This window comes from Thalassophryne amazonica, chromosome 4, assembly GCF_902500255.1.
Source record: "Thalassophryne amazonica chromosome 4, fThaAma1.1, whole genome shotgun sequence".
Lineage (NCBI taxonomy): Eukaryota > Metazoa > Chordata > Actinopteri > Batrachoidiformes > Batrachoididae > Thalassophryne > Thalassophryne amazonica.
In genome coordinates this window covers 67,270,983-67,294,064 of record NC_047106.1, presented here as the reverse complement: position 1 = coordinate 67,294,064, position 23,082 = coordinate 67,270,983, and the positions used below count along the sequence as shown (strand labels likewise).

Genomic DNA, 23,082 nt, shown 5'->3' with positions numbered 1-23,082 from the left:
TCTGTTGCAGATGGAAAAGCGCTATATAAATGTAGTCCACTTACAGTATTTACCATTTAAACTCCGATGGATATGATTAGAATAACATAACTGAGCTATCATATCATTTTTGGCCAGATAGTGTTGGAAAAGTCCAAAATGTCCAAAATGCTTAAAGGGATCTTTTTGTATAAAACTGGTTATCTACTGTTTATAGGTAAATATGGTGAGGGTTTCATGTTAAGTAACCTCAAACTCCCACAATCTTTTATCTGTGCATGTTGCAAAGCTGAAACTTGAAAAAGCTCCTTTCTGTGACATATGTCTGAACAGTAGTTCACTAACTTAGACACACCCACTGAGCCAATTTTCACTTCATAATATTCACATAGTCTCTGTGGCAGACACATGCCCCTTCTCATAAGACAGAGGGGGCGTGGCCAACAATAGCTGCTTTACATTTAAAGTGACATGCGCAGACACAGGGTTGCTTCATTGAAAGGTGTGTGTGTGTGTGTGTGTGTGTGTGTGTGTGTGTGTGTGTGTTGTATTCTTGGCTACAAAGACTACCAGGTGTGTTTAGGACACCTGGTGACCTGCACTGGTTTAACCTGCATTGTGTCCCTCACTGGGCTTGAAGTCACAATCACTGCTGCAAGGTGAAAAACCTATGGTGCTCGCATCTGACGCGAGGATCTCTTTAGGTGCTGGGGAGTGAGACTGGCAGATTTCAGGATTAATTACTCACAGACTCAAAATTTCTAGTTATTCAACTGAAGCTTTTTCTTGAAAATAACTGGAAACTATTGTCTAGGCCTCTGTTCACAACTACCCACTTGCTGTATCTCACAATTAAGACTGGAGATCAAATTTTGGGACTAAATTACTAAAGAGACCTCAAATTACTATCTTAACCAATTAAGTGTTTTTCTTGAAAACATAAGGGATTCACCAGTATTAATTTTTGACCCTTTTGAAATCACGCCTTGCTGTATCTTCGTAACCACTAAGGTTGGAGAGCAAATTTAGGGCTTCAGTTATTCGCATATCAGGAGTTTCTGTTTTATTTAATCAAATATTATTCTTGAGTGACTGGAAAATCTTGTCTAGCAGTTTGACCTGCAACTCATGACAGAATGAATCACTCTGAGCAGCTATCTTCAGCTTCTGGTGATGTCATTCTTAAGTGAAACGATTTTGTATGTTGGGAATAATTTGATACCAAAATCAAAAATCTGTTTGTGTGTGTGTGTGTGTGTGGGGGGGGGGGGGGATATTATCTTTTAATGCATGTTTCTTTCTACGTTATCACCTCTAGATGAACACACAGTTAACTGAAAAAAAATACAAGTCATACAAGAAAAAAAGGAACTTAACTTTTCACTTTCAAACACGTCAACAAAACTGATGTAAATTCACTTTTGGGAAACCCTTTTGATTGTTTAGTCAGGGGCAAATCCCCCTTACATACCCTTATGTTAAATTAAATGACATCATGTGCATACTGTGTATTTACCTGTATGTACACTATAAAACAGGACTGGTTACAGAATGTACAGTACAGAGACTCGTAGCACCGGAATGCTTCCTCGCCGCAGACTGCTTGGTGCTCACTGTTCTGCATGTGGTATTACTAAGCAGGTGTCTGCCATCAAAGCTGGAAGGGAACTTCGACTTTACTGCTCGTGTGCTAAAGTTTAGGACTCAGAAAGAAACCGTGGAAGTGAAGAGGGTTTGCAAAGGCACACTATAAAGGCTACTTGGCCTTTTTTTCAGCTACTTTCATCCAAACTGTTCCTTTCTGAGGAGATTACAAAAAGACTCAACCAATACCAAAAGAGAGCCTGGTGATTCAGCAAGACAGCAGCGGAGTGCCACTCTGTTATCACGGATGCAGTGAGAGTGCTAACAGTGACATCACAAATGTGGAAAGACTCACAACATCGTCTCATTCAGATACAGAGAAATAAAATGCAACTTTAAGGTCAGTTCTTTGTGCCTTAGCTCAGAGAGGCTGACAATAATGAGATCCACCATCTTCGTTCTTCACACATTCATGGCGGCAGATTTTGGCATTCAGAAATGAGTTTAAAAAAAGCAATAATAATAACCCAGATTGGGTTCTGGTGGCACTTCTTAATATGGATGAATGGATGTGTAGCTGTTTGTCACCCTTTACTTCCCGATCAGGACACAGGAGAAAAGAAAAACAAGTTCAGCTGGTCTAATAGATGCTTATCCCCTATACGTAAAGTACGGACAGCCTAAAGGCCTAATACATACTATTTATTAATTCAGGGAAGATATTCAGTAGCAGAAAAGGATATCTATAGATCTAGGCAGGATGTGGGTGGGGGTATTAGCTCCACGGGTTGGACTCCAGCGCCATATCCTTATACCTGAACGCTTCCCCAGTAGATCAGAAAAGCAGATGACCTATTTTTGATTCAGATTCAGGATGGCAGTAGTTTTTTGTGGATTGATTGTTTGACAGAGAGAGAGAAAAACACAAAACAGCTGGGGAGCACTGAGACAGGTGATGCACGCCCTGCTAACTGTCCATCCACAATGTTGGGCTCCACGGGAAACAGAGGGGTTTAGTGAGCTGAAGGAGAAGGGAGACGTGAGTGGAAAATTCACCTGAACCAATTCTGCTGTCTTGCATTTTATTTGCTCCAGTTTCCACACTGATTGCACCCATTTTGTGTTGTTGGCAAGTGACGCTCACCTGCTTTTGATTCTCTCTACACCAAGTTTCACATTTAGATTTAGTTTGCTTTAGCCTTCACTATTCCTCACTTTCCCCTTTTCAACCACTGAATGCCTCAGCCTTTGATTTGATAAATAAATAAAAGCTGTACTGAGGCGTTCCTTCCACCTCAGTGCTTCAGTTTGCCTTCTAAAGCCAAAGGTGGAACTGCCTATAGCCATAAGATACAAACAGTGTGGCGTATCGGGTCTTGCTTTTTCTTTTGTATTATGTAATTCAGTAGGGGGCAAGTATGTCTTAGATTTAAAGTATGCATTCATTAAAAGTATTGAACTACATTAAAAGTATTGAATTATTGAATTGAATTACTTCTGTTAATTACATCCTTTTTACTAGTTGCATTGAGGAGTCTTTGGGAGGGAGCATTGGGGAGTTGGAAGGTGACAAGAGTCTTCGATGGCTGCCCAAACGTGTGTCCTACACAGTCTGAAAGGCTTTGGTCTGGGCAGGTACCATGAGGGTTGGTGGTGTAGGCCCAGACATGTTCCTGGAGTTGAACTTGGGAGTGCCTGGGGGCTCGGGGGTTTTGGGGGCCACCACTGCCGTGTAGGCTGGAGGCGACTGCGGAAAGCCCGGAGGCTGTCCATTTTCCTTGAGAGCCGCCACAGCAGGTGGGCGGGGGCGGGGACCACGCTGCATGCTGTTGTGCACCATGGACTGTGTGGATGAAGCACCGGAGCGTGAGCTGCCGGAACGGGATGAGGATAGAGAGTTGGGCTTCACTAACTTGGCTTTGGGAGCCTCGGCATCCTCCCTGTGGAATTAAAAACAGAAAAAAGCCAATCATTATGAATACTTTATATGAAGAATACCACTAAAAAACCCTGCAAAAAACAAATCAAACCACAGGCATGCACACTCCAAAGTGCTGTCCACACTGCATTATGTGGAGATCTCATGCAATTCATGAGCTACTTCATCCCCTGTGTGTTGTGCAACATATTTGCATGGAATAATGAATTCTGATAAAATCCCAAGCTCCCCAGATACAGCTGTTGAAGAAAAAGTGCTTGTGCCAAGAACACAATGAAACACTGCTTTGCAATTCTGCTTCTTTTTTCAGTTTTACATTTTGGGAGAGGACAAAAGTCATGCAAGAACATTAGAGACGAAACTCCACAAAGAGACAAACATAAGGGTTCAGTATCATTTTTCAAAAACGGCCATTTGTACTGTGAATGTTGCTGGGATTGGCTTAAAAATTCCATTGGAGACATTATAAATGGCTCAGAACCTTTTAGTACAATTTCCCCATGGAAATATGGGACTGGAAATAAAAAGCTCCCATCTGTGAAGTTTTGGCTACAAGGTATCATCTGGAGAAGAACTGGAGAAGTTAACATGATGCACAAAACACACAAAATAAAAACTTTTCAGCAGTGTCGAGCTTGGCTTCGTCATCTAAGAGATGTGCATTAACAAAGCTCCTGTTTCTGGTTTCGGGCACTGTGGCTCACGACATGGCACAAAAAACAGAAAACACTTCATCACATTTGCATTATTTACACAAAGCTGCCTCGCAAATGAGTTAATTATTCATTGTTATGCCGCTAAATATGCATGTACAGACTCCAGTCTCACACACAAAAAAGAAGATGCAGTTTTTACAGTGTCATTAGCATTCCACGGGGTCCAATTCACACAGACAAATAAACCAAAGCATGACACTGCACCAATGTGGATGGATGGGGGGGTACAAGAAGGCTCTTATGAGATAATCAGTGAAAACGTGACCTTGTAGATGTTTATATTCTGATAGATAGACAGACAGACAACCAGAATCTGCCTCATCCTATTTGTCAGCAGGCGAACAAAAACTACAAATGCCATAATCATTTTCCCACGAGAGCTTATAGGACTTGATGGTACAATCCCATGAATAATAAGCACTGCTTCTTGCCAGGTGTCTTGAGTGGCAGAGGGGTCATCAGATGGACACCCTTCTTAGTGTTTCATTGATTTAGGCCCACGACACCTCCAGAGGGCTCAACAGCGAAACATAGCATCCCAGGTGTGCTCTGCTTTGCTTTTACCCCTCAATGGTCATCTTGCAACCCAGTTGGAGTCCTCCTCTGAGCCACAGGCAGTTTCTGCTTTGCTGAGCAGCCTCAGTGAGAGTCTACACCCAACCTCACACGGGAACACCTTGGGAAACCAGTTGCATTGTTCTGCCTGGACTGCTATTTCAGCATACTTTAAGCTTTTGTGTTGCCTCTCCAACTGCAGTTTCCCATGGCAACCGTTAGTTCAGGATGTATAGCAACTTCTGCAAAGTTGACCACAAGATGAGGTCTCAGTCTGAGAGTAGTTGTTATTATCTCCGTTAGAAAGACCAGGTTAAAGACCAAGGTTGAACTGTATTTTCCAGTCAGGTGTCGGGTCAAGGAGGGTTGTGTTCACGCTTTCAGATGATTTCATTGGACAGTCTCCTGATCTTACGGAAGGAGCAGTGTTTGGTAGTCCAGCCATCGAAGAGGGAGGGCATTGGTGGTAGTTCTCATTCCTTCTCGTGTGCCAGTTGTTGCAAGACCTGGTTGTGCCTCCAGGTGTAGTGGCCTTGGAACAGAATGGTTTTGAAACCGGCAAGGATGTGCCTCAACATTGCTGGAGTTTGGCAGACAGCACACATGGGATCTTCACATGAGACATGGGTGTAGGTTTTGGGGTGTAGAAAGAAGATCATAGGTGGCTCTGATTATGAAGCCAATTCTGCTTCCTTCCATTTCCCAGAAATAATATGACTACCTAATAACGTAAACCCTTACAGTTACATTCATCTTAATTAACATTGTATAGGAAAAAGCAATTAAGAACAGCAATCCACTTAAGAGAATGTTTTGCTAAATCTGAGTTAATTCCAATATAAAGGTTTTATGGCATGTATTCATGGCATTACTTAAAAGATCCAATTGTAACATTAATTTTTTTAAGGTGAGCAGTGCCTTCTTTTTTAGCCTTTAGCCATTTGCACTATCTATTCTGTTCGCATAATTTCACTGTATTTTTACATATGTACTCTTTGTTATGTGCCATATGTCTACAGCAGGGTCTGTGAGAAATGCAATTTCAATCCCATCTATGTCGTGTTCCTATGGCAGTATTGACAATAAAATTGACTTTGCCCCACCTCACACCCTATGACTGCTGGAATAGGCTCCAGCCCCCCATGACCCTTACTTGGATTAAGCGGTTGAAAATGAGCGAGTGAGTGAGTAAAACTCACAGAGATGAAGTTCCTTCTGCATCCGTTGTGTGACCAGAAAATAGGGGGAACACCACAGGATGTTGAAGGAAGGCACAGTGCATGCCTAGGTCAAACAAGGAACGCTCACTGGAAGCACACAGGATGCCATGGTTGGCGTGAATTTTTGAGCATGTCCAAAACAAATGCAAAAGGGACACAGAGGCTGGAGGATGCTCAAAGGAGGCACAGACTATACACAAAGAACTCACAGACAACGCCATGGTCAGACACTGAATGACCACAGAATGACTGGGGCTGTTCGCCATGATTTTTTTTATCAAGTTAATTACCGTGCATCCAGAACGTATTCACAGTACTTCACTTTTTCCACATTTTGTTATGTTACAGCCTTATTCCAAAATGGATGAATTTCAGCTTTTCCTCTAAATTCTACACACAATACCCCATAATGACAATGTGAAAAAAAGTATTTTTTTTTTAGATTTTTGCATATATATATATATATATATATATATATATATAATATATATATAGTATATATATATATATATATATATATATATATATATAAACTAACTAACTAACAAATCACATGTTCATAAGTATTCACAGCCTTTGCCATGAAGCTCAAAATTGAATTCAGGTGCATCCTGTTTCCACTGATCATCCTTGAGATGTTTCTACAGCTTAACTGGAGTCCACCTGGGGTAAATTCAGTTGATTGGACATGATTTGGAAAGACACACACCTGTCTACATATAAGGTTCCACAGTTGACAGTGCATGTCAGAACACAAACCAAGCATGAAGTCACAGGAATTGTCTGTAGACCTCTGAGACAGGATTGTCTCAAGGCACAAATCTGGGAAGGGTACAGAAACATTTCTGCTGCTTTGATGGTCCCAATGAGCACAGTGGCCTCAATCATCTGTAAATGGAAGATGTTCTGATCCACCAGGACCTTTTCTAGAGCTAGCCACCCGGTCTAAACTGAGCGATTGGGGAAGAAGGGCCTTAGACAGGGAGGTGACCAAGAACCTGACAGTCACTCTGTCAGAGCTCCAGCATTCCTCTGTGAAGAGAAGGGACCCTACCAGAAAGACAACCATCTCTGCAGGAATCCACCAATCACTCCACTGTATGGTAAAAAGACCAGACGGAATTAAAAAAAAGGTACAAAAAAAAAAAAAAAATCATGCTGTCATCATGGGGTATTGTGAGTAGAATATTGAGGGAAAAATTTACTCCATTTTGGAATAAGGCTGTAACATAACAAAAAGTGGAAAACGTGGAGTACTGTGAATACTTTCTGGATGCACTGTATGTGTGGCATTGATGATGTATGCATCTTACATTGAGTTTGTCAGTTCCTCTTATTTCCAAACCCTACATATCCACATGTCTACGAAGGTCATGGCTGCTTGTATTTAAAGCCACTCACACAGTGAGTGGAGAAGAAAAAAACATGCACACATCCTCATTCACATCACACAGTTGAGTAATTAAACTTGGTTCAGTGTGTTTATTCTGTCAGACCTGGCTGTGTTTCATCAGCAGGGGTGGTGGCCAAGTGGTTAATGTGCTTGGTTTCAGTTCAGAAGGCTCTGGGTTCAAATCCCACCCCTGCCACATTTCTCCATGTAATGTGGAGTTGAGTCAGGAAGGGCATCCGGCGTAAAACCTGTGCCAATTCAACATGCAGATCCACCTTGGATTTGCTGTGGCGACCCCGAGTGCAAACAAGGGAGCAGCCAAAGGGACTTACTTACCTGGCTGTGTTTCATCCTAACTCAGTGCATTATGAAGTTAAATGATGGCACAAACAAATGCATGTTTCAGAAGAAGGCTGCAATAATTCACTGTGCTGAAACACAAAATTTCTGTTTCCCTCAGCATGCAGTAAAACAAAAATCTTGACTCAGCTTTTCAGTTTATGATTTTCCAATGAGCTTTGCACACAGAAAAGTGTTTAAGGAGAGGTTCTAAATCTTATCTGTGGACTTTAAACTTTTTATTCTCATGTAGATTAATTATAAATACATTAGAATTTTGAAAAGTAGCCTTTATATTTTCTCATTCTTTGCCTCTACAATAAAATAATGAATTATTCAACAGAATCTGTATTTCTCTCAATATGCTAACAATATAAAACAGCAGAGAAACTGACTGATCCATAATTTCTTTGTTGTTACTGAATGTGTGACTGAACACACGTCAATCGCTTGCTTTTTTAAGCTTTCCAGTGCTGGAGCAGCGAATACACAGCTATCAGCTCTGTCAAAGTCTTTAGATTGTGGCTGTTTTTAAAATTTCTTAACAGGATTTTCATGAAATTAGATGAGAGGGGGCAGCACAGTGTCTTAGTGGTTAGCACTGTTGCCTCACAGCAAGAATCAGAATCAAATTTATTGCCAAGTAAGTTCTCACATTGCATTTTGATGTTGTATCATGTAATTCTCTCTACCATATATATGGAAAAAATGAACCGATCCAGGGTTTTTTCCCAGTCGGCCAAATTTCTGGCCCCATTCTTTACAGTGCTTCATATCCACATTTTATTTCTACAGATATGAGAAAGCATGTACATTTGCCCGATTTTGCAAGAGTGTGACCATGAAGGCTTGGAGAGAAACTAGTGATCGCAACAGGACAGCTGTGGTGTGGCGCGGGGACTTTGAAGTAGTTCATACTGCTTGCTGTTAGCGATGTCTATCCTTACCAACTTATTGACTGTTTTTGGACAAATGAAAGAATCAAGAAACACAAAGGTGATGATGGCAATCGGATGTTTAAAGACTGCCCTATGTAACTTGGACATATCAGCATTTGTGAAGCCATATGAACCACGAAGCAGCTGTGTGCCAGTTCTCCTGAAGTCAGCGGTTTTCTTTGTGATCTCAATGGGAATAAATGAAAGAATCACGAAACATAAATGTGACGATGGCAGTGACTGTCATGTCAAATCAGTGGTACTTGTAAATACTGACGCATTAGAAGCCCTGTGAAGCCAGAAGCAATGTTGGACAGCAGAATGGTATTCATGCTGTGTGCCACTTCAGGAGAAGTAAAATCAGAGAGGTGTGGTTGTGTTGAAAGGCATGTACATTTGTTACTTAGTTTGTCCAGTCTGGATTACACATATAGGATGCATTGTAATGGTGGTTACACGTGTTACAGTGCAATGGGAAGTAGGGCTGTAAATCTCTGGAAGATAAAACAGATAATAGTAATAATAGTGCGTCTCCTACGGTAGCTGAATGCCCCTATACAGTAGTGTTCAGAATAATAGTAGTGCTATGTGACTAAAAAGATTAATCCAGGTTTTTTGAGTACATTTCTTATTGTTACATGGGAAACAAGGTACCAGTAGATTCAGTAGATTCTCAAAAATCCAACAAGACCAAGCATTCATGATATGCACACTCTTAAGGCTATGAAATTGGGCTATTAGTAAAAAAAGTAGAAAAGGGGGTGTTCACAATAATAGTAGCATCTGCTGTTGATGCTACAAACTCAAAACTATTATATTCAAACTGCTTTTGTAGCAATCCTGTGAATCACTAAACTAGTATTTAATTGTATAACCACAGTTTTTCATGATTTCTTCACATCTGCGAGGCATTAATTTTGTTGGTTTGGAACCAACATTTTGCTCGTTTACTAGTGTGCTTGGGGTCATTGTCTTGTTGAAACACCCATTTCAAGGGCATGTCCTCTTCAGCATAAGGCAACATGACCTCTTCAAGTATTCTGACATATCCAAACTGATCAATGATACCTGGTATGCGATATATAGGCCCAACACCATAGTAGGAGAAACATGCTCATATCATGATGCTTGCGCCACCATGCTTCACTGTCTTGACTGTGAACTATGGCTTGAATTCAGAGTTTGGGGGTCATCTCACAAACTGTCTGCAGCCCTTGGACCCAAAAAGAACAATTTTACTCTCATCAGTCCACAAAATATTCCTCCATTTCTCTTTAGGCCAGTTGATGTGTTCTTTGGCAAATTGTAACCTCTTCTGCACATGTCTTTTATTTAACAGAGGGACTTTGCGGGGGATTCTTGCAAATAAATTAGCTTCACACAGGCATCTTCTAACTGTCACAGCACTTACAGGTAACTCCAGACTGTCTTTGATCATCCTGGAGCTGATCAATGGGTGAGCCTTTGCCATTCTGGTTATTCTTCTATCCATTTTGATGGTTGTTTTCCATTTTCTTCCATGCGTCTCTGTTTTTTTTTAATGTCCATTTTAAAGCATTGGAGATCATTGTAGATGAACAGCCTATCATTTTTTGCACCTGCGTATAGGTTTTCCCTTCTCCAATCAACTTTTTAATTAAACTACGCTGTTCTTCTGAACAATGTCTTGAACATCCCATTTTCCTCAGGCTTTCAAAGAGAAAAGCATGTTCAACAGATGCTGGCTTCATCCTTAAATAGGGGACACCTGATTCACACCTGTTTGTTCCACAAAATTGACGAACTCACTGACTGAATGCCAAACTACTATCATTGTGAACACCCCTTTTCTACTTTTTGTACTAATAGCCCAATTTCATAGCCTTAAGAGTGGGCATATCATGAATGCTTGGTCTTGTTGGATTTGTGAGAATCTACTGAATCTACTGGTACCTTGTTTCCCATGTAACAATAAGAAATATACTCAAAACCTGGATTAAACTTTTTAGTCACATAGCACTACTATTATTCTGAACACTACTGTATGTGGTAGGGAGAATTCTCTGCATTCAGTCAACTTCAGAAAAGTCCCACTTAACAAACAGAGTCCAATGTTTTATATGGATTTGAAACATCTACCCCTGCTACAAGTCCAAACCAGAATCAACCACCATACAAAAATGTCAGTAAGCTGTTCATTTTCAATTGCAAGTCCAACTCTGCAATAACCAGAGATGGAAAACCCCAGATTTAGAGAGTAAAAGTCCTACCACAGTCTCGGTCGCAGATACCACCATACTTGATGCATTCTCGCCGATTGTTCTGTCTGAGTTATTTTCATTAGTTACTTCCTCCAAACCATCAACATGTCTTTTAGACCCCATTCCTACCAGGATGCTCAAGGAAGCCCTACCATTAGTTAATGCTTCGATCTTAAATATGATCAATCTATCGTTATTAGTTGGCTATGTACCACAGGCTTTTAAGGTGGCAGTAATTAAACCATTACTTAAAAAGCCATCACTTGACCCAGCTATCTTAGCTAATTATAGGCCAATCTCCAACCTTCCTTTTCTCTCAAAAATTCTTGAAAGGGTAGTTGTAAAACAGCTAACTGATCATCTGCAGAGGAATGGTCTATTTGAAGAGTTTCAGTCAGGTTTTAGAATTCATCATAGTACAGAAACAGCATTAGTGAAGGTTACAAATGATCTTCTTATGGCCTCAGACAGTGGACTCATCTCTGTGCTTGTTCTGTTAGACCTCAGTGCTGCTTTTGATACTGTTGACCATAAAATTTTATTACAGAGATTAGAGCATGCCATAGGTATTAAAGGCACTGCGCTGCAGTGGTTTGAATCATATTTATCTAACAGATTACAATTTGTTCATGTAAATGGGGAGTCTTCTTCACAGACTAAGGTTAATTATGGAGTTCCACAAGGTTCTGTGCTAGGACCAATTTTATTCACTTTATACATGCTTCCCTTAGGCAGTGTTATTAGAAAGCATTGCTTAAATTTTCATTGTTACGCAGATGATACCCAGCTTTATCTATCCATGAAGCCAGAGGACACACACCAATTAGTTAAACTGCAGGAATGTCTTTCAGACATAAACACATGGATGACCTCTAATTTCCTGCTTTTAAATTCAGATAAAACTGAAGTTATTGTACTTGGCAAAAACAAATCTTAGAAACATGGTGTCTAACCAGATCCTTACTCTGGATGGCATTACCCTGACCTCCAGTAATACTGTGAGAAATCATGGAGTCATTTTTGATCAGGATATGTCCTTCAATGTGCATATTAAGCAGATATGTAGGACTGCTTTTTTGCATTTGCGCAATATCTCTAAAATTAGAAAGGTCTTGTCTCAGAGTGATGCTGAAAAGCTAATTCATGCATTTATTTCTTCTAGGCTGGACTATTGTAATTCATTATTATTATATTAGGGGAGGTGATGGTCTAGTGGTTAAGGTGTTGGGCTTGAGTCCAGAAGATCATGGGTTCAAATCCCCGCCTGACTGGAAAATCACTAAGGGCCCTTGGGCAAGGCCTTTAATCCCCTATTGCTCCCGGTGTGTAGTGACCGCCTTGTATGGCAGCACCCTGACATCGGGGTGAATGTGAGGCATAATTGTAAAGCGCTTTGAGCGTCTGATGCACATGGAAAAGCGCTATATAAATGCAGTCCATTATTATCAGGTTGTCCTAAAAGTTACCTGAAAAGCCTTCAGTTAATTCAAAATGCTGCAGCTAGAGTGCTGACAGGGACTAGAAGGAGAGAGCATATCTCACCCATATTGTCCTCTCTTCACTGGCTCCCTGTTAATTCCAGAATAGAATTTAAAATTCTTCTTCTTACTTATAAGGTTTTGAATAATCAGGTCCCATCTTATCTTAGGGACCTCTTGTACCATATCACCCCAGTAGAGCGCTTCGCTCTCAGACTGCAGGCTTACTTGTAGTTCCTAGGGTTTGTAAGAGTAGAATGGGAGGCAGGCAGAGCCTTCAGCTTTCAGGCTGCTCTGCTGTGGAACCAGCTCCCAATTCGGATTAGGGAGACAGACACCCTCTCTACTTTTAAGATTAAGCTTAAAACTTTCCTTTTTGAAAAAGCTTATAGTTAGGGCTGGATCGGGCAACCCTGAACCATCTCTTAGTTATGCTGCTATAGACTTAGACTGCTGGGGGGTTCCCATGATGCACCCAGTGTTTCTTTTTATTCACCTCTTTTTGCTCTGTATGCACCACTCTGCTTTTAATCATTAGTGATTGATCTCTGCTCTCTTCCACAGCATGTCTTTTTCCTGGTTCTCTCCCTCAGCCCCAACCAGTCCCAGCAGAAGACTGCCCCTCCCTGAGCCTGGTTCTGCTGGAGGTTTCTTCCTGTTAAAAGGGAGATTTTCCTTCCCACTGTCGCCAAGTGCTTGCTCATAGGGGGTCGTTTTGACCGTTGGGGTTTTTCTGTAATTATTGTATGGCTTTTGGCTTACAATATAAACCGCCTTGGGGCAACTGTTTGTTGCGATTTGGCGCTATATAAATAAAATTGATTTGATTTGATTCTTCCGAGAATGCATCGTGCACAACAAATATGGCGGTATCTGCGACCGAGTCTGTGTATTGCTTGTACCTGTGCACGTAAAACTGGTGGTTTCACTGATTAGCTCATACGAGGTCTGTTAGAAAAGTATCCGACATTTTTAGTTTTTTCAAAAACCTGATGGATTTGAATCACATGTGCTTGCATGAGCCAAACTTGAACCTTCGTCCACACAACGGTGGAGAGCGAGCCCCACTCTGGGCGGCCATCAACATGCTGAAATGACCAGATCATTTTCAAAGTGAACGCTGTGGTGATGTGAGACCATCGTGTGACTATCTGAGAAATTGTGGAAGAGGTGGACATCAGCACTTTTTCGGCACATTCCATTTTGCCATGAAAAGAGTTGCAGTGAAATTCATCGGCACGAAGCTGATGGCACAGCAAAAGCACCTCCATGATGAAGCCTCACAGGACATGTTGTGACATGCTCACCTTGTCCACAATTTCTCGGATAGTTACACAACTGAAAAGCCACCGAAAGCCGTCTGAATCTTCCGAATGGTGGAAGAGCTGGACTGTGGCTGAATGGCTGAATGTGCCGCAAAAAGTGCTGATGTCCACCTCTTCCGCAATTTCTCGGATAGTCACACGACGGTCCCGCATCACCACAGCGTTCACTTTGGAAATGATCTGGTCATTTCAGCGTGTTGATGGCCGACCGGAGCGCGGCTCGCTCTCCACCATTGTGTGGCCGTCTTTAAACCGGTTGTACCGCTCCTTAATCTGTGTGATGCCCATAGGATCGTCACTGAAAGCCATCTGAATAATCCGAATGGTTTCCACCTGGCTGTCCACCAGTTTCTGGCAAAATTTGATGCAGTCGTGCTGCTCCAGTCGTTCCGCCATTTCCTTGCAAAGAAAAAAACGACGAGACTACACCCATCCTCACATAAAGGCTGCTTAAAAGCCAATGACACAACCGAGAGGCGTGAAAAAAATCACGCATGCGCACGAAGGTTCAAGGTTTGCTCATGCAAGCACACATGATTCAAATCCATCAGGTTTTTAAAAAAAATAAAAAGGACGGATACTTTTCTAACAGACCTCGTATACCTGCCAGAAAAGTTTAACTAATTAGAATCAGCTTTGTTGGTGAATGGAACTACTTTTCACTATATCTGAGAATATATATTACAGAATTAAATTTGTCTTGTTGTGGCCTTTTAGTGAAAAAATAAAACCATTTAATCAGGAAAGGATTAACCTTCAATTCAACTAATTTGTTAAACAAAATGTGTGGAATCATACCGTAGACTTCAAACAATTAAAAGCAGCATTAATGTAAAAAAAAAAAAAATAAATAAAAAAAAACAAACAAGCCAAAAAAAAAAAACCCCCCCCAAAAAACCTGCTAGCCCTGAATTGCTCCTGCCAAAACTTTTTTTTAATGTATTGTAGGGCTGTAATGCAGGAATGCATGTATATAAACAAATTAAATTATTTTTACTTGCATTTTCCATATGTCATGATTCACAAGTACTCAGGGGACAGCAGGTGGTAGAGAGCAAATGCAGACACAGAAAAAGGCTTTATTGATAATTCAGGCAGGGTCTGGTACACAGAATGGCAGTCAGCATTGCGTAGGTACGGGCAGGTGATAAGCAGAGGCGTCGTCAAAAAACAGGCGGGGTTCGATAACACAGCAAAACATGTAACAAGGGCAAAGACAAAATCCAGATCGAGAACACAAGCGAGGTCGAGCAAAACGTGGGAGCAAAAAACTGTGACAAAGGAGCCAGGACGAAGATAACAAAATCAACGAGCAAGCAAAGGAAAAGAAAACATGCAGGGCTTAAATACACTGAGTTAATTAGGATGTGATATGAAGCAGGTGTGATGTGCAGGCAGGAGGAGGGCGTGGCCTAACAGAGAGGAGAGGCTGTGAGCCAACAGAAGGCTGTGACAGGTGGACAAGAAGGTGACAAACAAAATTGGGCGTGGCCAACAGAGCTGAGAAGGTGATGGACAAGACAGTGGAGTGATCTGAGGACATGACAGACTCAAATGAAACTGGATGTGAAAATATGAGAACTGAGACAAAGGAGTGCAGTGACAACATGGACATGACAAATGATACTAAAATATCCAAGACTGCATTGAAATTAAACATGAACAGAATCGGGTTAGACAACAAGAAAATTAAAAGCTAAAACTAGAACGGAACTGACATGAATAATATAACTGAAAACAAATGTGGTAAACCTGACAAATAAACTTAGTGACACAAGTAATCAAAAAACAACAATCAAAAACAGTGGGTTAAAACTAAACTAAACCAGAACGGAACTCAAACATGTGACTGAAGTGTGATGAACAGAAAACAAGTTGTGACAAAAGCAACGATGAACAAAAATCAAAGACGGTGGATCAAAGACTAAACTAAACCAGAACAGAACTCAAGATGTGGCTATAGTGTGATGAACAGAAAACCAGCAGCTGTGACAAATGCAAAATAACCAGACTGTCAAAAAAGCAGACAAAAGAAAATCAATAAAGAGACGGACAACAAACATAACGGGTGAGGACCAAGCAGGGGCAAAACCTGACACCATACCCACGATTTCAGTCTAATTTGAATTGTAAGTGACAGCAAAATAATTGCAGCAACAAGCCAGTTAGATACAGAAAAAAAACCCTGATCCTGCAATACCACACACCCACTCGTCTCTGAGCATGCAGAATTTAGGGCCCCTTCACACATAGTACGAATGTGGTTGAATGGAGCATTAAGCAGGAATCATATGCAATACGTGTAAAATCTGAGCTGCCTACAATGCCTCGTAAACCTATTGCTACAAGTACAAGTATTTGTGCACACCAGCGGCTGAAACACAGTGTGCCCTGTGAGAGTCCATCGACCCCTCTCGCGGCAGGTGCCAGCCAAATTCCAGGTGACACACACAAACATCTAACACCGCTAGCTTGGCACTTAGAAAATGTGTGGCCATTCGCACTATTAGTACAAAAACAGTCAGCAGATGATCACTTTCGAGCTGATGGTGAAATCTGTCTAACTGCCCCCATGACTGTGGAGTTGCAGAGTACACATGTGGCGTGCCAGAGTGTTGGCTCTCCCCCACAACACGTGTGGTCAGTTATCACAGGCTTTTTTTCTCTCTTTTTTAAAAATTTTTTTAAAAATACATTTATGTCCTTGTTGATGTCAGTTATTTTTCCGCACCATTTACAGGGCAGCGATGGTACGCAGTGGTAAAGTTTCTGGCTGGCAATCAGAGCTTTTGTAAATTGCAGGTTCAAATCCCGTAGGTGGCATGCATTTTTTTTTCACGCAGCTGCATAGTAGAGAAGCTTGAATCTTTCACACAAGTAAGGTCTAACCTTACCAACCCCTCGTACTGTGTTCCCGCTGCAATGTGCACAAAATCATGTGCACAAAACCCTCGCAGCGGCTTCGTTCACTCCTGCCCGTTGGCTTGATGTTTTCGTGGTTCACTCATACAAGCTGTTCCGCTGTGATTCGCCGTGATTTGTATTTATTCATACTAGGTGTGAAGGGGCCCCAAACATGGTAAAACAATGCAATACTGTCAGAAAAAAAGAGTTTGACTAAACCTGATCTCATTTGGAGTTTCCTCCTCCTCATACTTCTTTTTCTCTTTCTTCCAGAAGACAAGCCAGATGATTAATATGATGATGAGGACGAAAAGAAATGTTGCCACCGCAAAACCTGCTACCATTTGAACATTCTTCGCACCTGTCAAAGAAGAGAAAAAGTACAAAACTATGATGATAAACACAATCAGTGGTAATCAGTGTTGACTTCTAATGATTTTAAATCTTAAATCTTTCAGTACTTAGATGTCATATTCATGAACTAGAAGCATGTACACAAGGTGTTTACTGGAAGCATGCAATAGGAGTGTATACTGGAAGGGTGTATTATGGGTGCGCACTGGATGGATGTACTGGGCTACACACTCTTTTTACTCCCAACCTGTCACATATTTACGCTTGGTCAGTGCTCCTTTGCATCATGATGTGATGGGTTCGGCAGCCCTTTTGTATGATTTAGTGATGTGCTGGGAAACGTGTTAATATACAGTAGCATCATTTGTCTCTTCTAACAGACAGGAACAGTTCCTTGACCTCAGCGCCATCAGTGATCATTCATCTATCTTTGGGTTCTGGTCATGGTCATGGTTAAGGTTAGGGTTAGCATTTCCCCAGGCATCAAATGATGCGAAGGGGCTACCCAACTCATCACATATTGACATTTGGGCAAAAACAAAATAAAACAAAAAAAAGTTTTACGTCAAAATGTGACGAGTTGGGAATAGGGCAGCACAGTCTCGTTTGAACCCCTGCATGATATCATGTGATTTGACCACATTTGGGGACAGCCGGCAAGAACACAGCAGAGACTAATCCCCGGGTGGAGTGTGGGAGCGTCAGCACAACCCATTCGGCCCAGCTTGGTAAACTTAAAAGCATACTCGCCGCCACCTAGCGGATGTGTCAGTTTAAGATGTGCCAGTTTAAAATGGTTTCCACTGAAACCCCCATCCTCCGAATGGTTTGTGCCGACACTCCCACAATCGGCCTGATTAGTCTCTGCCCACAAACAGTGTCAATTCTAATGGAAAAATTGTGTACTTTGTACTTTGTTATCAGCTGCAATTACCAAAGCAGTCGCGAAAAGTGCAGGTTTTTTTGTTCCCAGTGGAGAAGGGAAGACAAGGCAAATGGCAAGTGCCATGTTTCTGCTGGGGACAGAGGAGAGCTGTCTGCAGATGGAGAAAAATTGCATCATATGTGTCATATTTGACCCCTTTAGCGCCGCCCTCTAACGAGACTGCGGTGCCCAATAAGAATAAGTTGATACTGGGAGGTTGTACTGCAAAAATGCAGTAGAGGTGTGTACTTGAGTTGTGTAATGGAGGTGTGTAACCAAGTGGTTTACTGCACTCGAGTGGTGTATTGCAGGCATATACAGGAGGCGTTTACTGAAGGTATTTGAGCCACCGTTACCAAAATTCAATTTATGGAAAAGGCTATCAATCAACTTTTCCTGAGCTGCTAGATATGTCATTTCCTCAAGACCTCTCCCTCAAATGTGACCCCAGAAATGCTGTACCGCTCAGGAAATGTATTAGTGAGACAGTGAAACATAGCTGCTGGGGCACAGGTGGTGACCAGTAGCCAACAGTTTAAGTTTAATGCAGTCCCTGGTGTTAAAGCACTCAGTGCAGAAGAAGGAGGTGAGGGTGCGGTGAGTCCAGTTGCAAGGCAGAGCGGAAAATAAATCGGTTTCAGGGCTGAAACTATAGCTATCAATCAGTATGGCAGTTTGGTGTGAGGTGAAAACTCAACTCTCACGCTTCATTGTGACCTCAATGATGCAGCTTTCCTCTCCCACGTCATTGCTGGCTGTGCACCTGTAGACGCCTGTGCTGTCGATGGTGAGGTTCCTCAGAGTCACAATCTCTGGATTCTTCAGATCTGGTGAAAGACAAACAGACGATTTTATTTATGAGATGGCCCTTTGCACTGAGGAGGATGTGACGAGTCTGAGAGAGAGAGCGATGCAGCTTAAAGCCCTGTGGGACATTCACTCGTCCACACCAACAACAACAACAACAACGTGATATTACTTCTCACTAGAGCCATAAATAATGGCTGCTGATGCTGTGTGTTATCGTCCAATGCAAACTAATTAGACTGAACAGGTGTTGTTTCGTCAAGGTCATTAATTTGAAGGTTTCTGTCTGAGTATGTGCCATCACGTGTGGAGGCTGAACAACGTGTGTGTGTGTGTGTGTGTGTGTGTGTGTGTGTGTGTGTGTGTGTGTGTGTGTGTGTGTGTTGTGTGTGTGTGTGTGTGTGTGTGAGGGGTCTGAGACTAAGAGCTTTGCATCGCCAGCAGTAGCCTTTCTGCTATAAACTATTTCTGCTGCTATTTACAGACATTTATCCCTGGTTATGAAAGTGCACAATTGCTGGGTCTGATTTAGTTTTTGGACAGAGGTGGGTGAGGGTGACAGCATTTGTAGTAAATGTGCATTTAAAAGGAAAAGGTCAAGTGCCACATATAACACACAGCCCATAGAAGTAACAGCAGCAATTGTTTAAAAGTCATAACAATTACCATTCAGACATTACACCTTTACAAATTTATATAATACTGAAAACCATAAACGCAAAACTACAGTGATCAGACTCTATAAATTGCTGGGGATTGTACTGGATTTGCCAATGTCTGTAGGTGTTTCATATCTAAAGTAACTTCTAATATCATCCAGGATGGAAATTCCAGGCTGTATTGGGAGCTGAGAAGGTGGGCTGTTCCCAAGAGCAGACCAGGAGGCATTTGTTGGTAGAACCTGTGATCATGTGGCTAACATTCGTGGTCTAGTGACCCTTGGTCTGCTTACACAGGAATGAGACATAATGTTCCTGCAAACCTACACCTCCTTCCACCACAGTCATAGTGGGTGACAGCTTGGTCCTGACAGACACCTTTGCTGTACTGTCCTGTTGGCCCACGTACTTTGAGCAGTTGTCCGTCTAATTTATGTCAGGATGTTAGACACCTCCAGTGCTCTAAAAAGTAACATTCTACATGCCTCAGCCAGATAAATTGTAGGCATCCCCTTGGCATTGTCCTGCCAGTAAACTCCTCAATGCTGAGGAACGTGCATGCTAGATCATGCCCAGAGAAACACAGCACATGGCAAAAATCTCACAGTTGATGCTCGTTCATCATACAGTCCCTATGTCCCCGCTCATTTGAGAATAGCTTCTTCATCACTCCCGTGAACATGAAATTCATTCATGTCTCAATGTTCTCTGCCTTTCAAATCAGGAGATACTGAGGAAGACCTTATGGAGTCTTAAGGTAGTAGGACAGAGGAGTTTGGCAAAGCCTGTATCTTTGTAGGAGAACAAAGGTCCAAGCCTTTTGTCTCTTGGTGCTTCTGGTCCTCCTGTATAGTTTTGAGACTTGGATGCTAACAAGCAACCTAAAGTAACACCAGAATGTTTTTGGTATGAGGCCTCTTCTGAGGACATACCTCTCTGTCCAGTATTTAATCATGCTTTCTGTTTTTGCCATGCTGTTTCTCTTGAATTTTCTTCTGTACTTGAACTTAATATTTTTTTAAAATCTCTTTTGCTTATTTCTAAATGTATCAAATTCATAGGTTTAAGCTCTACAGCTTTGGTGAATGTCAGTTACTTAAATGTGCTACATAGAGCCTATAAATATATTTTGACTTGACTTTTGATGATGTACTGTAATTGTGAGCTCAAGAGACATTTCACTGTCACAAACATCTTCATCAAACCCCAGCACCAGTTTAGATCCTTGTGTTTATGTAACTCATCTGGGAGATTAGAGCACTGTTTATCTTTGATTTCTTTAACATAATATGCAGTATTCCTCCTTTGTATTTTGTTATTTGATGACTTCATTACCTTAGATTTTGGCGTGGCAGCAGTTGACAGACAACACAGACACAATCAGTGGCCAAACAAGGACAATCTGTGATTGTCTGTCATCAAAAAATCATTTGAGCCTTAGACCAGCACATTTTATGGCCGCTGTTGATGGAGGCAGAGAAAAAAAAATGTACATTTTATTAGAGATTGCTGCTGTTAAAAGTCTGTATGGTCCTTTTCATCTTTGGTCCAGAGCACACTGGGTCCATTTCTTCCCAGAAAGATCTGGAAACCTGATTTGTGTGACAATAATACAGGTTTCCACTGTGTGATTGTCCATTCCAGATGCCTCAGAGACTAGAGAAGTTGACACCACATCTGGATAAGGTTAACATATGGCTTCTTTTTTGCACAGTATACTTTTAAGTGCATTGTGAATGTAACTCCATATTGTAGTGCTTGACAAATTTTTTCCAAACTAATCTCTTGCCCATGTGGCTATATCAGTTATTGATGATGGTAATGGTCCTTAATGCATTACCGTCTCAGGGATATGAGATCACAGGCTTACGCACTTGCCATTTACACACTGAAACTCCTCCAGATTCCTTGAATCGGTTCATGATACAAGGTCTGTTAGAAAAGTATCCGACCTTTTTATTTTTGCAAAAACCTGATGGATTTGAATCACGTGTGCTTGCATGAGCCAACCTTGAACCTTCGTGCGCATGAGTGAGTTTTTTCACGCCTGTCGATTGCGTCATTTGCTGGTAAGCAGCCTTTGTGTGCGGATGGGTGTTAGGTCTTAGGTTTTTTCTTTGCAAGGAAATGGCGGAACAACTGGAGCAGCGCGACTGCATCAAATTTTGCCAGAAATTGGGTGACAGCCAGGTGGAAACCATTCGGATTATTCAGACGGCTTTCGGTGACGATCCTATGGGCATCACACAGATTAAGGAGCGGTATAACCGGTTTAAAGACGGCCGCACAACGGTGGAAAGCGAGCCGCGCTCCAGGCGGCCATCAACATGCTGAAATGACTGGATCATTTCCAAAGTGAACGCTGTGGTGATGTGGGACCGTCATGTGACTATCCGAGAAATTGCGGAAGAGGTGGACATCAGCACTTTTTCGGCACATTCCACTGTGACAGAAGATTTTGCTATGAAAAGAGTTGCGGCAAAATTCATGCCGATGGCTTTGGCACGAAGCTGATGGTGCAGCAAAAGCGCCACCGTGTTGAAGCCTCACAGGACATGTTGTGACATGCCCAGCTCTTCCACCATTCGGAAGATTCAGACGGCTTTCGGTGGCTTTTCAGTCGTGTGACTATCGGAGAAATTGCGGAAGAGCTGGGCATGTCACAACATGCTCACGGTTCAAGGTTGGCTCATGCAAGCACACATGATTCAAATCCATCAGGTTTTTGAAAAAAATAAAAAGGTCGGATACTTTTCTAACAGACCTCGTATATTTCATTTTATTTCAATTATATAGTGCCAAATCACAGCAAAGCTGCCTCAAGGAGCTTCACACAAGTAAGGTCTAACTTTACCAACCCCTAGAGCAAACACACAGGTGACAGTGGCAAGGAAAAACTCCCTCTGATGATATTGAGGAAGAAACCTCAAGCAGACCAGACTGAAAGGGTTGACCCTCTGCTTAGGTCATACTAATAAAAACATTTTTTTAACAATACAGTGCTATGCAGCGCAGAGGGAGAAATAGAGAGATCCCTTCCACTCTTTCTTTAGGAAAATGTTTTTAGATGTTTCAATGATTTTCTCATACATGCGTTAACAAACTTGAGATGCTCGTGCCATCTATCCTCCTCAAAGACTCAGCCTTTCTGAGTACAACCTTTATAAGTAACCTGCATACAACATGCAAGCACACACTATGGGTGCCACAGAAGATCCAAGATGGATCTACATGTTGGTTTGGTGCAGTTTATACCAGCTGACCTACCTGACACAACTTGCATTACATGGAGAGCAGGCAGAGGTGGGCTAGAACCAGGAAACTTCTTTGGAAACAAGCACACTAACCACTTGGCACCACGCTCCCCTAGTATAATGCTTTTGTGTCAATATATACCAATCACCTGTGACACCACCTGCTTGAAATAATGTAATTTAACTCATAACTTTTTTTAACCTTGTTACCAGCCTTAAATTGCCCAATCTTAACGTTATTGTAATGTGCTGTTGAAATGAAGTTGACTGCACAAAACATAAAATATCTTGGGTTCATAATTCTCTGCAATGAATAGAAGACAAAGTAAATCTAAGAATCATGGCAGGTTCTTGTTTTTATTTGCATTTTCCATACTGTCCCAACATCTGGAGTTGCACAACCCAGATGTCTCGGGTTAGTGAAGATTTAGTTTTTAGTAATCATGTCGTGAAGGCCTATTTTATATGTTGAT

General features: G+C 41.7%; 1 protein-coding gene across 1 annotated transcript in view; it reads right to left on the bottom strand.

Moving 5' to 3' along the window:
* The window catches only part of clmpb (CXADR like membrane protein b), a 287,660-nt gene that overhangs the window by 6,507 nt on the left and 258,071 nt on the right, over positions 1-23,082 (bottom strand). The window contains exons 6-8 of the mRNA XM_034168027.1: positions 18,594-18,716; positions 16,830-16,971; positions 609-3,503 (exon numbers count right to left, since the gene is read on the bottom strand). Coding sequence (XP_034023918.1) covers positions 3,167-3,503; positions 16,830-16,971; positions 18,594-18,716 — 602 coding nt within the window. The 3' untranslated portion in view covers positions 609-3,166. The remainder of the gene's footprint in view (positions 1-608; positions 3,504-16,829; positions 16,972-18,593; positions 18,717-23,082) is intronic.